The sequence below is a fragment of the Myripristis murdjan genome, chromosome 24 (assembly GCF_902150065.1).
Source record: "Myripristis murdjan chromosome 24, fMyrMur1.1, whole genome shotgun sequence".
In the NCBI taxonomy this organism is placed as follows: domain Eukaryota; kingdom Metazoa; phylum Chordata; class Actinopteri; order Holocentriformes; family Holocentridae; genus Myripristis; species Myripristis murdjan.
The window spans coordinates 20,517,528-20,535,410 of record NC_044003.1 but is presented as its reverse complement, the minus strand read 5'-3'; the positions used below and the strand labels follow the sequence as shown (position 1 = coordinate 20,535,410).

The 17,883-nt window shown below is 42.2% G+C and overlaps 3 protein-coding genes across 3 annotated transcripts in view; 2 read left to right on the top strand and 1 right to left on the bottom strand.

The window, feature by feature from the left end:
* Positions 1–1,382: 1,382 nt before the first annotated feature.
* On the top strand, positions 1,383–3,243 carry lft1 (lefty1). Its single transcript, XM_030047031.1, has 4 exons — positions 1,383–1,647; positions 1,892–2,138; positions 2,535–2,774; positions 2,919–3,243. Exons 1-4 carry the CDS (start codon positions 1,383–1,385, stop codon positions 3,241–3,243), a joined length of 1,077 nt encoding a protein of 358 aa, XP_029902891.1.
* Positions 3,244–6,048: 2,805 nt separating this feature from the next.
* hnrnpub (heterogeneous nuclear ribonucleoprotein Ub) lies at positions 6,049–17,055 on the bottom strand. Its single transcript, XM_030047013.1, has 14 exons — positions 16,420–17,055; positions 14,341–14,455; positions 12,049–12,128; positions 11,715–11,854; positions 11,350–11,449; positions 10,599–10,711; positions 9,932–10,195; positions 9,648–9,767; positions 9,179–9,307; positions 8,882–9,050; positions 8,414–8,695; positions 7,904–8,178; positions 7,172–7,321; positions 6,049–6,834 (listed from the first exon to the last, which is right to left on the bottom strand). The coding sequence occupies exons 1-14, from the start codon at positions 16,886–16,888 to the stop codon at positions 6,784–6,786; spliced, it is 2,457 nt and encodes an 818-aa protein (XP_029902873.1). The 5' UTR covers positions 16,889–17,055; the 3' UTR covers positions 6,049–6,783.
* Positions 17,056–17,244: 189 nt separating this feature from the next.
* kif26bb (kinesin family member 26Bb) overlaps positions 17,245–17,883 on the top strand; it is a 28,599-nt gene continuing 27,960 nt past the window's right edge. Inside the window, exon 1 of the mRNA XM_030046802.1 lies at positions 17,245–17,292. Coding sequence (XP_029902662.1) covers positions 17,245–17,292 — 48 coding nt within the window. The remainder of the gene's footprint in view (positions 17,293–17,883) is intronic.

Genomic DNA, 17,883 nt, shown 5'->3' with positions numbered 1-17,883 from the left:
GTGTGACAAAAAAGGCAAGGCAAATCCTCGCAATGGAATCAGATAATCACCAATCTGTGAAGAGCCTTCCCCAATCCACATCCACGCCGGCCTCCCGGCCCCTGGATTAACTGTCTGTTTGGCTAATAATTTTAATCTGCTAGAGAGGGCCGTGAATGGGTGACAGGGCTTGGAATAAACATCTAATCCTATAGTCAACCCCCCTTCCCTCCAACCCTGCATCATTCTGCCTGCTCCTCCTTGCCACTACACTTGTTCCACGATGAACTCTTCTGGTTTTCATATCACTCTCCTCTAAATCCCAGTCCACCTTGGCCAGTTGAAACGGCCTCCTGGTCTGCCAGACAAAGAGCCTGGGACAGAAATAAGGCTGCTGTGTGACAGACTGTTGCCAGACTGCCCTGGCCTGACATCGTCCAGTGGAATGTACACATCAGAGTGTGGGGTGTGTGTAGACAAGAGTGCTACTGAAGAGGGGGCACTTCAGGTTCACAGGGTCAAGAGATGTCTGTCTGGGGCGCATGTGTCGGAGCAGAGGACACATGACGGGTCGAACAGGGACAGCATTTTGTTATGGAGAAATGATAGAAAAAGAAAGAGACTGGAAAGTTGATGCACACCCTAAAAGGACAGTCTAAATCAAGTGTAGACTACAAGATGGTTACTCATGACGGATATTAATTTAAAACTGTTCAGGTGTAACTTTAGTCAACCCTTTGTGATTCATTGAAGCAGCAAGCCACACCAAACCATCTACTTCCATTATTAATGATGTAATTTTGACACATGATTTTTTGAGGGCCAATACTGATATTCATTGTAGAACTCAAAGTTTCCTACAGAGAAACAGCTATAGAGAAGGAAAAGCCTCTTAAAAAGTCTCTCCACCACATCTATTCAGTGAAAGGAAAAAAGTCTGCACTGGACCAAAAAACAAACAGGCAAAAATACCTTTTATTGCAAGTTTCAAAGATCTCCATCCCACTAAACTCTCTGATCTTTTCAATTTACACCATAAATACAATTTTATACCAACTTCACACTGCTATTTCGTAGTTCGTCTTTCTGACTTCAAATGCCACACAGGCCAAGACATAAGCATAGGTGAAATTACACCTACCCAAAACGGATGGCACTCGAGTCTAATTGTTTCTGTTTGAAGTAGAGCCACTTAGATATCCTGTTTAGGACGGAGCTTTATTGTCGCACCTTTGTTCTGATAACGGTCCCCACCCCCATCGACAAAGTGCGAACGACTGGGAGGGCCACAAGCATATAAGGGCCAGTCGATTGTCAGAGGGACGCTGTCTCTTTCTGAGTAGCAGACGACTGCTGTGACTGCTGTTCCTTCTCCTCACTGCTGGACCACTGAAGTTTTACTCATGGATTTCCTCCGCTCTTGTGTCCTGTGCGCCGCACTCCTCGCTCTTACCAAGGCTTTTACGCATGAGGATATGAAGGACGCCCTATTGCAGAAACTGGGCTTGGACGAAGTTCCAAAGATCCACAAGAGGGATTTGGAGAACCTGGTTATTCCGGCGCATATCAAAAATAAGTACATGTCCATGCTGAAGTTGCACCACAGCAGGAAACGCAGATCCCTGCCCAGCCTGGCGGGCATTCTGAGGGGCATCCCTGGCAACGCAGGTAATCATCTTTACTAATATATATATATATATATATATATATATATATATATATATATATATATATATTAAGTATAATTAATAGCATACCCTTACAAGTACTGACACCGCATACTGCTGACGCACGCAATAATTCCATGTGTTATAATTGTGACATGTGGCGCGCAAAGGCGGTTGCTTTCAAGACTATTTCCACTTAGTGTGTGGGAAAATCTGCTAATTGTTTGCAATCCTGTGTGTTTTAGATATATCTGGGGAGTACGTGTACTCTGACACCACGCGACAACGCATGGTTTTTGACATGGATGCGAGAATCCCGGACAACAGCGAGGTGACCATGGCGGAGCTGAAGCTGTACAAGAGGGCTCCACACCACAAGCGCTCCATGGCGGAGAGGAAGAGCCACCGGCCCGTCAACAACGCCAGGGTCAGCATCTACTGGGTGGAGGTGCTGCCCAACGGAGCCAACAGGACGTCACTGGTGGACTCACGGTAAGAGAAAACAATGGACAAGTGGCTAATTAGATTTTTGTTAGGTTTTGTCAAAGGTTATGGCCTTTTTGAGGAATATAGTTGCTTAACACATCATCATCATCATCATCATCATCATCATCATCAACATCAACATCAACATCATCATATTATCATTATTATTATTATTATTATTATTAGTAGTAGTAGTAGTAGTAGTAGTAGTGTTTTTATTTATTTATTTATTTATTTATTTTGTATTTTAGTATAGCACCAAGGCATTTAAGATCAACGCTTTCATAGTCACATAAATTGTTACTTTTTTGGGGAGGTTCTCAGCCAATTAGAAGCGACGAGCTCAACTCTGTCTCGTAAGCTGTTTCTCTAATTAAGTCTCCTCTCTCTGTCGCGTGTTAGGTTGATCCCCATTCACGAGACCGGCTGGAAGAGCTTTGATGTGACCCAGGCGGTGCACTATTGGTCCAAGACCCAGCAGAAGACACCTATGCACCTGGAGGTGTGGATCGAGGGCGAGAGACCTGGCAGCTACGCGGCAGAGATGGCCAAGAGTGTCCACTTTACCACCCAGGAGCAGACGGACAACACCTTGGGAAAGCCCGAGCTCATCCTCTACACACTCAACCTCGAAGAGTACGGGTAAGGGCGCGCGCTTTGATATACAGGATATTGTATTAGTGTGACAATTAGCCTATATCCTTTTCCCCTACATTTGCATTAATTATTCGCGCAGTGTCAACTAACAACCGACTAACAGTCCTTACTTTGTCGTCTCCTCCGCAGCTCTCGTGGCGACTGTGACCTTAACCAAAACAAGGACACATGCTGCAGGGAGCAGTACTTCATCGACTTCAGGGCGCTCACCTGGACGCAGTACTGGATCATTGAACCTGCGGGCTACCAGGCCTTCAGATGCACGGGAGGCTGCAAGCAGCCCAGGCGCAACTACGGCTACGGGGAGAGGCGGTGCACGGTGGCTGAAAGCGCCCCGCTACCCATCATGTACCTGGTCAAGAAGGGAGACTACACCGAGATAGAAGTAGCAGAATTCCCAAATATGATTGTAGAGAGATGCGCATGCACGCTGGACAACGTCTCCGTAGTGTGAAATTATCCTTAGGAAAAAGAACTATAGTATTCCTATAATAAACTCAGTCTCTCTGACTCTATAGGAGTGATTAAGTATCGTCTAGTGAAGCCATAAGAAATGTGGAAAAAAAAAAATAAATAAAAATACCACAATCTCCATTGAGAACCACAGACACACTGTAAGCCCTATAGAGCTATTATAGGAATATTATAGTGGGGCTGTAGCTTATGCTACATAGCCTAATGGTAACGGACAATACATCAAGTACTTTCTATTTAAATAGGCATGACCGGACAGTATGTTGGTCCTGCTGCCACAGACGGGCTATTTTCCCGCAAGCACTTTGTTATATATTTTGTAAATAGTGAATTTTGATATCTTTTTTGCATTTGTATGAGTCGTATTGAATGCCCATCAGTCATTAAAACACTGTCTGATTTTATCTCAGATGTATTATATTTTCAAGCTGTACATATCAATGAGTGACATACTTTATGTTTGAAAAATAAAATATTTTGTTTCATTTACATCCTCTTGGCTGTCGTCGTCCTTGCTGGAGGCCTGTGACAAGGCCCATTCAGATGGTTTTAGGGGTTTCACATGGAATGCAGCTGCAGAGTTGGATCCTTCACCTCGTATTTACATTTAGGAAATTGTACTGCAGAGAGGATAAATTTGCCTAATGTATTATGACACCTGCCACATTGAGGGTGCAGCCACTGGTAATGATGGGCAAATAAACCAGTGACCAGCCCTATATGTGTATTGGCATATTTACAGTAGGTTGAAGCTACATGGCCACTTACAGAGAAACATGAAATGAATCCACATTAACCTAGAATAGGTCTTCATCTATTTACATCAGGCTTAGCAGAGACCGGGTCAAACAGTGGTAATCAGGGCCAATACCTATGCCCTGTTTGCTGTCTGGGTAGGGGGTCTTGTCATTCACTAATGGGCTACTCTGCTGATGGGAGGTAAACATACTGCCCAGCCACAGTCAAGCTGTTTGTCTGGGAGGGAAGTGGATTCCCAGCATAGACCTCCAGCAACAGGAGGCATCAGAACAGAGGACACTCAGGTTGAACTGCAAAGAAAAGGTCACCAAAAGAAATGGTTACTCATGCTCCGATGAACACAAAGAAAACATGCTACTTTGTTACATTTCCTCCAGTGCATCTAACAGAACTTAAACAGGATGACATGGTAACATATCAAATAACACTGAAGGCATTCCATGATACCAAAATTATGTCATATCAGCGGTGAAGATTTCAGTGAAAATGGCCTTTCTATCACTTCCAATTCTGATTATTTACTGTTTGATTATTAAGCAATTAAGCACAAGTGATTTTATTGAACTATTCAGAAATATAACAAATAACATTGTCATTGTATATAAGCTTCTTTTACTTTATTCAAGTTGAAATGAAATAAAAAAAAAAAAAATCCAGAGTTTGAACACAAATATCAAAAAATTCTCAGATATAAAAGACAACAAATCTCAGAAAGTCTCAAAGCTTTTGCGTTGTTGGTTAGATAAAACACCTGATATACAACCTGCAACATAAAGCGATAAAAATATAGTGTGTCTGTTTTAGTATAGAATAGATTATACTGCAAACTCAATACTTGCAACCTGCTAAGTTTATGCATCCAAGTACAATAAAATGGGAGGGCGGAAACTCTCCAAAAGCTTAAATATATTGACAGTTCATCATGTACCAGTAGTCGGGCAAACTAACACTTTCATAATCACAACACAGCATTTACCTGAAGTCAATTAATGAACATTCATGCATGATTGAAATAGTGGTGAGCTATATACATGTTCATTAGATATTAACATAGGCAGGTAAAAACATGGACACACAAAACACCATCTTCTGCCTGATCTATGTCAACGGTCAGTATGTCTGGATGTACACAGTAGTCCTGATGTTTCTATTCTTCTAGCGCTGCAACACTGGTGGGTGTCCTCTGCCAGAATAATGTGGTTATCACACATTATGAGCTGTAAAATGAGGAGCTGCCATCTTTGCAGGGCCACACAGTCACTAATATGGACTCTGGAGTGCTTCAAAACACAGTATCCTTTTAAGTTAAAAACTGCAATCCTCTGCTTCCATTCCTGTCGGTTTCAAAAGTTTTGCAAGCTGGAAGTGGTGCCGAATTGTGATTGTATTGTGACATTGTGTAGCCCTTTTTGGTTTGCTGGTGAAAATGAGCCACCGCTATCTCACTGCCACCCAGGCTGTCATGAACCATAGACCCTTTTGTGCTAAACTAGCCTCTGAACTCTACTCATTAAAAAAAGTAATATAAAACATAGAAAAAATACATGCAACACTGTAAAATGTTATTGTGTGGTCCTGTTGAATGTTTTTTTTTTTTTTTCTTGATACATCGCACCAATGAATGCTAATCACACACTAAAAGAATTAGGAACCACATTTTCTCCAACATACACCTGAGAATCAAGCGTTGTCAGTGCCCTAATTGTAAGAAATATAAATTAAAAGCATTATTCAACAATACATGATTTAAAGGCATAATGCAGTACTAAGATGGCTTACTCATATCCTTAAAAAATGGCTTGGCCAAAATACTTTCTCAAAGCAAAATGCATTAGAGTACCTAAAGGTACCTACAAACGGTGTATCAAAGAGAGGACACATGAAAAGGATACTTCACTAATGAGGTGTGAACTGGGGACTGTAGAGGGGCTGATGTCCTTTTTGTTTGAAGTAGCAAACTAGGCCATAGCCCATTCAAAGGTCCTTTACGCACCTTTGAAGCGAATCAAAAGTCATAAGCCAGTAGGAGATGTAAAAAAGCCAACGAGTTGTTTATTGTATGTCTATGGAGTTTAGGTTACAGGCTTGAGAGTGGGAACAAAAGACAAAACCAAATACTTGTTTAAATTCATCTGCTGCTTCAACTGAACTGTTTGCTGACAGTGACTCTAACATGTACAATCTAACAATATTAGATCAGCTACTGCGCTTCTCGTTAAGAAGCCTTGGTTCCTTTCAGCTTACCGTTTTTCTTTTAACTTCTCATACAAACAAAACTAATCAAAAACACAAATATTTACAATTTGCAATATAAAAAAAAAAAAGAAGTCACAGCACATAAAATGCACAACCCTGAAAAACTTTTCTAACATCTGCCGAGCCGGCAAAATGCTTCTGGTTCCTGATATTCCAAACATGAGATTATTGGTGTTTTTTTTTTTTTTTAAAAGCATGTGATTTAAAAGTAGTGGGAAAAAAAAGATCATAAAAATTTACAACAACAGAAAAAAAGATGATTGGATGAGACTAAACCCACATTGTACATATATAAAGCTTCAAAGAGACTCATGTAGCCTGATCTCTTCTCTGATGTGGAATGCTGTTGCTCCATATCGCTCAAGTCATCGTTGGTTGGTAGGTTTAATTTAAAAGTGGGTTCTATGAAAAAAAAAAGTGAAAAAGAAAAAAGCAGGGCGGAGGGATGTTCCTTGGCTAGCGGTGGGTCTCAGTGTTGGCCACCAGTCCGTAAGAACAGAGTCTCTTAGTAATACCCGGGCTGATACTGCTGGCTCCACGGCTTCTGGTTCCAAAACTGCACAGGACAGACAAACACACACACACACACACACACACACACACACTTTTAATCGCTTTTGACTGTATAGAGCAACATTCAGTTATCAGCTTTTCCAATTGTTCTCGCAGTTACATGGCAAAATTGTATATCCAACACGGTACCAATTTGTTACCGTATTTCTAGACCATTAAAAATACTTTAACACTAACAGTATGAAATTTAAATGTCAACCTGTACTTGCTTTGTTATGTAACAAGCAAGTCAAACAACTGACAGGCTAAGAGATAAACGACTATGTGAAGGCAAAGACATGATTTTTTTTCCCCAAATATACAGCTAATGCAATACTGACCCCTTGTTGCCAGCTCTGGTTGAAAGCCTGGGCTTTGTCCATGCCAAAGTTGCCGTTCCTATTGCCGAAGTTGCCACCATTCCTGCTGTTGCCAAAGTTGCTGTTCTTGTTGCCAAAGTTTCCACGGTTACCGCCTCCTCTCTGTTGGAACTATAAAGGAAGAGAGGGAGAAAGTTGTTGCAATGTGGTGGTCAACAACTGTCATTTCTACACTGCCTTATGGGTATGCTTCAAAAGGTTTAAAGAAAAAAAAAAAGTGATTTGAGTATGTGCAGGTTAAAGTCACAACACTGTAAGATCGTTAAATGGTGTCTAACCAGATAGCTCATGCTGAAAAGTAAAAACCTCTTGTCACAATAAGTAATATGGATTGTTGTTCACATAACTGGATGTGTGTGGCAGTGATGCTCATGCATGAGTAAAACATGTATGACTGTAGATTTGTCTACAGTCATACATGTAAAATATTAGTTATCTGGTTATTTATCACAAATTTTTTTTTTTTTTTTTAATCACAGGTAGGCTTGCAGATACAATATGCCGGTCAAAAGGAATGATGTAAGCTTAGTGGACTAGTGGTAGAAAGACATTTTAAACATCAGCCCTGTTTGATCCTTGAACTAGTGGTGTTTTAAATATGGCCCCTACCTTGAGTTTGACACCCCTATTCTATAGGATTCATATTAACTCATTTTAAGACTTGAGCCCTTGCATCAATCATATCAAACCCACCTGGTTGAAGCTGCCCCTGCTGGCTCCTCCACGGTTCATGTTGCCACCACCTCCTCTGCTCATGTTTCCTCTGTTCATTGGGCCACCTCTATTCATGGATCCACCCCTGGGACCCATGTTACCCCTCATTGGTCCACCTCGGGGGGAGCCACCCAGGCTAGGCATAGGACCGCCGCCACGGCTGAAGCTGCCACGGTTGGGGAAACCTCCTCTGAAGGCGGGGGGAGGCAGGAAGCCGCGAGGTGGGCGGCTGAAGCCACCACGAGGGCCAGGTGCTACAGACAAACAGAATAATATAAGATAGTATTCAAAGCCTTTTTATAAACTGGAATCAAACTGAGACACACATACTATCATATTATTATTCTTTCTGGGAATGAGGGCAAAACAAATGTACATCAACATCCATTCTGATATTAAACAAACCCCAATATTACAGATTTGGCATTAGTAGACTCCATGTAAGTTTAATCAGAATTTATGCATCTCCTGGCCTTTCATCTGTCTCACCTCCTCTGAAGTTGCCCCTGTTTGGGAAGCCTCCGCGGCCCCCACCTCTCTGTCCAGGACCTCCACCGCGGTTAAACTGGTTCTTGCCTCCGCGGCCTCCACCACGCTGGCTGCCCCCTCTCTTTGGCGTCATGCCTCCCTGGTTCGGCCTCTTCTCAGCAGGCAGGGCCGTCTTGCTCTCCTCCTTATACTGCTCCAGCAGCTTTGCAGCCTCATCCTTCTGCAGCTCAGCAAAGGTCACCTCGTTGAAACTCTCGCCTTCATCAGGCAGGGAGTAGAAGCCTGGAAAAGAGGATAACAAACATGACTGGCGATGCACTATTTTATGTACGTTCTGTGAGCTATGCCCATTTTAGAGAACAATGAATAAAACACCTAAAGGAGGACATCAAGAGATGCACAGTGAATGTATAAATTGTATACCCGTAATCCTGTAAAAATCTGAATGGGATAACAGACGGGCCTTACTTTTCATTTTAAGGAGAGCATGCTCAGGCACTTCTTTGCCATCACTTTCTGCCTTCTTCTGGGCTCGCTCCTTGTACTCGTCATCAGAAGGACAAACCACCACTGCCTTACGCTGGAAGCCGGCAAACAAACACATCTTCCTCTTTTGGCCGGGGGCAGACAGGTTAGTCTGTGGAGAGGGGAGTGATACTCAGTTATGCAGCCAGATGACTTCTGTTTCACATTTTACTGCCTTGATGCATTTCATAACTGTCACATTGGTGAAAGCAGCAATAAGAAGCAGGAATGGCCACTTACATGATCCAAGATGTAGTTCCTCTTCTTGCGAGCAGCAATCTCAATGAATTTGCCGAGGAAGAGTGGAGCACGCTGGGAAATGGCCATCAGTTTTGTGGTGTCCTTTGACTGGCGCTTCAAGCTGCCAATCTGTATAAAATAAGATTATATTAATAAACATTTTGAATAAGGACACAACACACAAAGAAGCTAAAAACTGGATGCAAGGACAAAAACAAGGATATATGCGAAAACAATTAATAGCGTTTCATTTTTTATTTTTACTTGTTTTTCATTTTAGCCAAATAGCTAATACTCCTATTCAACCAGACTTGGTGAACTAGTGGGAGTTCAAAGATGTGCATACTGGCTGTTTTACTTATCAAACCTGAGAGACAAGACAATCCTTAAAACCAAGTGACCACCATACCACCTGTCCTTCATTTACTGCCTCGTTTCTACTAAAAATAATGGCTGTAGCAATACTGACCATCATTTTCTCCACGATGGTGTCACTGCCCAGAATGTAGTATTTCCCTGGATTCTCCTGGACGTGATTCTTCACCCATGTGGTCTTCCCTGAGCCTGGCAGGCCAACCATCACTATCATCTATGTCAAATGAAAAGCAGAAAATGATCAAAGTGTATATTTGTAGAAAGTGCATTACTCAGGAGTTGAACACTGAACCTGGCAATGGCAGTTTTACTGACAATTGAAAAGACTGCAATCACGCCCCTGCCAGACAATACGACACCTCTGGTCACGGCATTTACCTCGCAGTCAGCCTTAGTCTCTGGTCCCTTGGGCCCCCTGACTCGCTCATCCACAGGGATCTGCTGCAGGAAGACATAGCCCTGTGGCGGGGGGAAGTAGGGAGTCTCCATCTGGCCAAAGTTGAACTCTACGGCGCAGTTGTGGCAGATGACGTGGGGGAAGAGGGCCTGACCATGCAAAGACTCCTTGCTGACCTGGAAAGCCACCGTTGGCTCCCCCCCGTTCTTGGAGAAGGACATCTCAATCTCGTCGCCGTCAAAATTCTGAGGAAAGCCAAGCAGACTTGTAAGATGCAAGTCAAATGTATTCAAATGGTATTAAACACATAAATCACTAGATTCTGAAATTATGCCACACCTTTTACATTAATTCGTAAAAATTTAATGATGCTTTCCTTTCAAACAATAAAATGATTGTTGGTTGTAATTGTGTGCAGATTTGTTCAATTGCTGTCTGCTAAAGACAGTGTAAAGTTTTTTTGTGGAGGTCCCTATGCTTTTTGTTTGCTCATGTTGTGGTACAAATACAGGGACAACTTCAGACAGAACTATGCTGGTGTGACAAATTTGTTTTGTAAGACTCTCATTCTTGATTTTTATGTCTACTGTTGTGTCGATGCAAATTAAACCAACAAAAATACTAGTGTTTGAGCTAAGCATGTCTTACAATAAGGCAGCAGATGACATCATTCTCTTCATAGGTCTCTCCAAAGTCCTCTGTCACACAGTTTGTGGTCTTTTTACCCTTCCCAGAGTAGGCGTATGAATGCTCCTCCTCACCTGGAAAATATGGGAAAACACACACTCAAACGCATTAATTTCGCTACAGTCAACAGATACTACAGTATTACTGCATTACAACATTTGACCTGAGTCATGAGGACCATGTTTTCATGTAGGGGATGACTCACTTGTGTATGCGATAGACCAACCACCATTAGCATAGTGCATCATGGTTGGTGGAGCCATTTTATATCAACATGTCATGCTGTTTATGAACCACTAGGGGGACCTTTCAGGCACTACTGATATTGCAGGCCCAAATGTTTTCCCCACCTCAATTTTAATCTGTCCTCACACTCGCCGTGTGCTATTTAATGTTTTATTTTCACTTACTTTGCAAACAACCAATGAATGCAATAAAGATAAAATATATCCTGACTTGTATTCAAGTCATTCGGCCACTTAACTATCACACAGTCATAGTCATGTCCCACAATGGTTGCAATCTTCAAGAAATCAGTAAAAGCTGCCACACATAGTGCAACTACAATAATTGTACGACTCCTCCATGTCACACATATTGGACTGTGATGGCAGTACATGAAACAAACATTATCACAGACATATGCAAAGTCACTGCTCACCACTGAGCTACATAACCACAGAAAGACTATGGAGCATGTAAATATACTGACCGAGGAGCAGAGTACCAGTAGCCAGGGACCAGCCCACCTGCACCTCATGGATGTCCATGTTCTTACTAGAAATGTGCTTCACTGGAATCTTTTCTGTGACCTGTTGGAATGAAGTAAAACTCTTGAGTTTAAGAGTCCATGTCCACAAATTCATATGCAGTGACAGATGTCAATGGTTACCTCTGAATGCATCTCAATTTTCTCTTATTATTCTACCTTTGTATGTGATTTTACAAGCCATCAGTGCTGCATAATATTATCAATATTCAGGGATTTTATTCCATTGTGAATGAATGAGCTCTGTATGTCTAGACCTTGCCACTGAACTTTTCACTGTGCAATTTCAAATTTTGGGGTGACTGTACCTTCATCTCAAAGCAGACTTTGCCGTTGTTCACGCCATAGGTGCCCTTGCCTCCTGACCAGAGGTAAGCAAAACTTTCCATGGTGAGAGAAGAGGCGCTGTAACGGTCTCGTGACACCTTGAAATGCAGGTCGCAGTTGTCTGGAGTACAGAAATACACACACACACCATGATATGTGTAAAAAAGGTTGACTAAAGCCTTGTAATATTGCCCAAGAAAGCAATGTTACCATTTCGTTCTGCTACCCAGATGAAATTTTGAATGTGAATGGAATTGACCAAGTTACAAAAAAATATTTCCGTGGTTATATTTATGTCACATGGGGAGCACTCACAAGTATCAAGGCAGACTTTTGTGTCATCAAACTCCTCATCTTCTTCCTCCAGGGGTGGTACAGGGGATTTGAATGAGGCCCTGAAAGAGAGAGCACAGCCTGTCAGACGATTCAGAGGTCAATGCTGCAGCATGGAGCCTGTAAAGGTGACTTGGATACCACCTGCTGAAAAACACAGGGTAGAAGACAGAGAGAGGGAAGAAGGTTGGGGAGGAAAGATGAAATAAAATAAAAATTTAAAAAAAAAAAAAAAAAAAAAAAAAACTCAAAAACTAAATCCAGCAGGCATGAGCCCTCAAGCATTTTGGAAAGTCAAATTTATTGTCAGCCGTGGCAGACAGCACTTACCTTGCAGTATCCAATGAAATCTAAAACTAGAAAGAGACATAGACAGACAACACCTCCACTAGTTGTGGTGTGCAAGGCTATCGGTGGGTGAAAATGATAAAAATCTAAATAGGCCTCTCCCCTTTCAGATCAAAGTGTGTTTATGGTTTCTGAAATTGCAATGAGGTCAGTCATAGTAGACTCGGTGTCATATTTAACTCCCTGCATGGAAATCTCATTGAAAAGGTCATGACTACATAAAACTGTCCTGTGCAGCTCTGAAGTACATAAAGATAGATCCATGCTTAACTGAAACGAAGAGTCGATAGGTAGCAGTTCTAGGCTGTGATTTGCACTAACATGAGTGTAGCTACAGCAACTTACCAGCTCTGTAGCTTGAAATCTGATAGTAAAGTCCTTGTGAAAGTCTAAGAAACTAGTCAACAAAGAAATTCAATGAAGTCAATTTGAATGTCTCAGCTGACAATGTAGTGTGTTATGTAACGGATTCAGGTGTAAGAATACTAAAGCATAGGAGTAAAATGATGATTTAGACAGAATCAGATGTGGAGTTTATTGTCCTGTTTTGGTCATTTGTTGCAGACTACATCTCTCCGAGTGCATGGGCATCTGTCATTTTGTTTATCCTCAAACAGCCTTGATTGGTCTACAAATAGGTGCCATAGGAAAATTTATGGTGACTTGGGAGAAGGGCCATGTTCTGCCAAACTGAGCTGGAGCATATGGTCAATGCAGCCGGCCAGTGAGCAGGGTGGGCAGGCAGGCAGAAGTGGCCCTGCAGCTTTAAGATTGCCTGGAGGCTTTTTATTGCACACATGACAGATTAAAACCCAAACTGGGTAGTGGGAAGCAGCAGGAAAAACTAGTATGTCCATGGGAAATGAAGGGAGCTGTCAAAAAGTCGAAATCATTCTGGCAAAAAAAAATAGAAGGAAAAAAATATCAGTGCTGAAAAAGAAACAGTAATGCTAGCATTTTCTAATGGTCCTGTATCCCTGGCTGACTCAGTCTGAGCCCAATACAGGAAAAAAAAATCCCAGATTTGTTATATATATATATAAAAAAATTGAACAGATAACAATGTCCCCAAAAGCTGCAGACTCTCCACCTCTTACCAGCTGCTCTCCAGACTAAGTAAATAGCGCAGTGAAAACAAAAAAAAAAATGACCAAGAAGTAGATACATGTATGTGCACACATACAGACACAAACACCCACACACCATGCATGATGTCACCTGCGCAGGGGAAGAGAGGAGAACCATAAACACACATTCACACACTCATACATGATCACATACACGCGAGACATGACACATGAGACAGAAATAGCATTTTGACATCTTACAACCAGTAAAACAACAACAGAAAAATAAAATAAAAAAAATAATAACACCGGTGCGAGGCCAACGTTGGACCGCCAAGAGCGAATTCTTCCGTGGACGTTCCCCAACACTTTGGGACATTTGCTACATCCCTGTGTGCTACTCTGCAGCAGTGGACCCCTCCTCCCCTCCCTCCTCTTTGACTCCCCTCCCTCCCTCCCTCCCCTCCCTTCAAAAGTGCACATCTGCTACTTTCCTGTGGGTTCTTTTTGAGCAGCTTTGATTCACCTTGAGGACACAATGGGCCTTCCAAACAATGTGGCATGAGGAACATATGTAAAAAATTCAGACTTGAAAGATGCACTTCTGCTACAGAATGCAGTCCATTAAAGACACAATGTGAGTGGGCACTGCAAAAGGTAAATGGTAAGGTCTCTAAGTAGTCAGGGATGACCCTCAAACATGTGTGAAAAGTAAGGTTATTAAGAATGGTAAACTTGAAAATGAGGGTTTCTGTTTGCTAGTTAGATGCATTGGCACTTAAAGCCAATACAGTTCAACAAAGCTATGGATGGCGCTTCAGGGATGCCGAAGGCCATTTTTGCTCTGTCCCATCCTTACCAGCTGTATTTGTTCTCTTCAATAAATTCAAAGTAGCCCCTTCCATGTTCCTCCCGGCGTCTCTTAACACCCTTCTTATTCTTCTGATCAGCATTCGTGTCTTTGTCCGCATCCCCTTTGGAAATAAAACAAAGATATAGAATGAGGTGCTCCTTTTTGTGAGAGAGAGTGAGGTCGGACTGGCAGTGGGATTCTGGCCCACAAAGCCCGTTCATTTATTACAGTGTCGACCATTAATATTGTTATATTACTAGGCAACACCTCATTGTTACAATTAATATAAAGACAATCAAAGTCCATAAATTATAACAGTTCTAATGACCAGATGGTTAGAATATAAGCTGGTCCAAGTGAATATAACAACAGTGTTTGCTAGGATTGGGAAAACAAATCACTGCAAAAGTAAAGCAAGGGGACAGTAACCCTAAAATAAAGGGCTTAATGGACTTTTCAAAAGAGACTTGGATATTAATATGAATATATTTTATTTATTTCCCTCTAATGTTGTCTGGGACAAATGCATCATGCAAGGAAAAGGGGAAACCTGTCTAGACCTGCACTGAAACCCCCTTCCCCCATCTTAGCCTGACCAAATAATTACCAGGTTGGCTAGTCTATCTGGAAATCCTTGTAATCTACCATCACATCTAACAAAATATCTGAAATTGTCCCTTCAAACCGCAGACAATCTAACCAAGTATAACATAGACCAGCATCAGACTTTGCCTTGTTCCAACCTGAACATCTTCTGGATAGCTTGGCTTACCTAGTTCAGGAGTTCCCATTTTTCATCTCATGCTCTTGAGATTTTGTGTTAGATGCTAAAGTTAACCCTCCTGTTACCTTCAAACTTACTAGCATTTTTATCAACTGAGGTCAATTTGACCCAGCAATTTAATATGCAATTATGCAATTTAGCAAAATGATTAATAAAAATTGTTACCCAAGGTTATATGTTGGTATTTAATATGTTTTGCTGACCACCTAAATAGCTCTTTAAAAAAAACATCACTTCCCCCACCCACCTTCCTTATGCATAATTTTTTGAGGGAATTATGTTTTTTTTTCTCTCTCTAATGTCACATTAACTATGAGTTGCTGCACTACTGAAACTATGGTTGTGTTGGGTGAGGGTCCTAAAGCAGAGGGAAGTTTCTGACGATTATAAATGACGTGTTACTGCTCCTCAGTGTCACCCAAAACAGCTAAAACAAATGTGTGTTGTTGAATGTTGAGATTCATCATATTTTACACAGCTAAAAAACTCCGATGGGTTCGAAAAGTGTACAGCGGATTGAAAACGTAATCAATACCTCTTATTTTACCCACTTTACCACATTAAATTAGAAAAATCCATTAAATATGCGGCAGAAATTATGCTAATAATGTATTTAGATGCGTTAAATGATGGATGGAACTGACCCCAAAGATAATAGGAGGGTTAGAGCTGCTTGCGTCCCTACTGTAGGCCTGCAAGATGTGGATAGCAGCATATTGTCAATCTGGGATCATTCGGTTATTCGTGCGACTAAATTTTCTTATTGAGTCATAGAGTAACGACTGGTACACTGAACCCGTCTCAATTTCCCCCCTCAGGCTTCAAAATGGGAAAAACTGAACTAGCTAACCGGCTAGCCAGCTAGCTAGCACTGCACCAGACACAAAGAGATGGGGTGTCAGCTAATACCGTGACTTTAGCTAGCAAGCTAAGACGCTAACCGAACCGAAACGAAAAGCCAGTGGCTAAGCTAACTAAAAATATTTTGTCTCATTGTCTCACAGAGAATGCGTAGCTAGAAGCGGCATTAGCATAAGCGAGTACTAACGCACTACGATAACATTATTTAGCTAGCTAGGTTAGCTGTAGGATATTTGTTACCGCTACGGAGCTAGCTGAGTGGCTGGCTAACGCTAGCTAGCCGAGTGAGGTCACGCTATCTGATTCAACATGGGCGCTCCATTGTAAAGTCGCAGTCAGTCGTTCCCCACCCGGCTCCAGCGGCATTTGCAAAACTGACGCCCAAGTCACAGTCCGTTCAGCCGGTCACATTTTTTCCTGAACCAACTCAGATGACTCACCCTCAGCAGCCTGGTCTCCGGGCTCACCGTCCTCCGTGTCAATTTTCTCCATGTCGTCCACATCACCCTTAAGCATGGGATCCATGTCTTCCTCTTCCTCCTCGTCCTCTCCCTCACCCATCTCGTCGTCCTCCGCAACGCCAGCACCGCCATCTCCATTCTCCTCTTCCTCCTCTTCTTCCTCTTCTTCTTCCTCCTCCTCCTCGTTGGCCTCCATGCTTTCTTCGACCGGGCCTTCGCCGTCACCCTCCTCTTCCTCGCCCATGCCTTCTTGTTCGGCGGCCTGACCGAAACCCTCGTCCGCTGCCTCCTGGTCCAGCGGAGAATCTCCGACCAGGGCCTCCTCATCCAGCGCGGCCTGCAGGCGGTCCATCAGCTCGGCCTTCAGCCCCTTGTCGGACAGCTGACGCTTTTTCAGCTCGTCCTTCAACTCGTTTACCTTTAGCTTTTTCACGTTGATAGAGCTCATGGCGACGGCTTGGCTACAAATATGTACGCGCTACTGTTAAGTTAAATAAAAACCCACGAATAAGACGATAAATAAATAAGTGGATGCCTTTGTTAGCGGATGTAGTTCAACCTGCGCCAAATGGCAGCCGCGTTCCAAGCCCTCTTCACCGGTTAAAAAAAAAAGCTCTGCCTAGCGGGCGGTGTGGGGGAGGCTTTATTTTTTCCACCCACATTGCGTGAAGATGCGCTCTATTCCACCTCTTATTGGTTGGCACCGGTTGCCTCCGTTAGTTACATTGGCTAAATTTAGGATTAAGGCGGGGTTTGGTTTCCAGTTAGCCAATGAGAGGTGGAGTAGGGGTGGGTCTTTGCAGAATGCGGGTGGGAAAAAAACGTGTGGGGGAGGATGACGCCACGGCTACCGTAATTACTCTGCGAGCAGCTCAGAGACCTTTTTTTTTATGGCCAGGCACCATCTGCCAGCCACACATTTCATTTCAGTCACAATGGAGATACAAAAACAGGAAAACCTTGGAGAAAGCTTTGTACTACAGTATAAGTGGGGAGGGGTTTTATTTGCAGAATAGAGTTGATCCACCTCTGTATTCAAAAGATCTATACATTTTCAGAGGGACTCACTACAAATATAATAACAAAACTCTGGTAAGTATTCCCCTATTAAAGTTAAAAAAAAAAAAAAAAAAAATACAGCACATAGTACTGTTATTGTAACGTAACTGTAAGTACGCCTATTGGATCCCTTTAGGGAGGCTAAAGTACTTACTGAAATCAGTAAGTAATCATACAATAAAAAAAAAAAAAAAAAAAAAAGATCATAGCCTATAATATTACAGTAGACTATACATATTTAGAGGCTACTGTAGCCCAGCTCTAGAGCTCCACCCCTACTCAAAGTAATAATGAAAAACAAACAAACAAACAAACAAATCTAAAAGAATGTGATAGAATTGTATATATTATATTCATATAAAACAGTGTCATCATGGATAATAA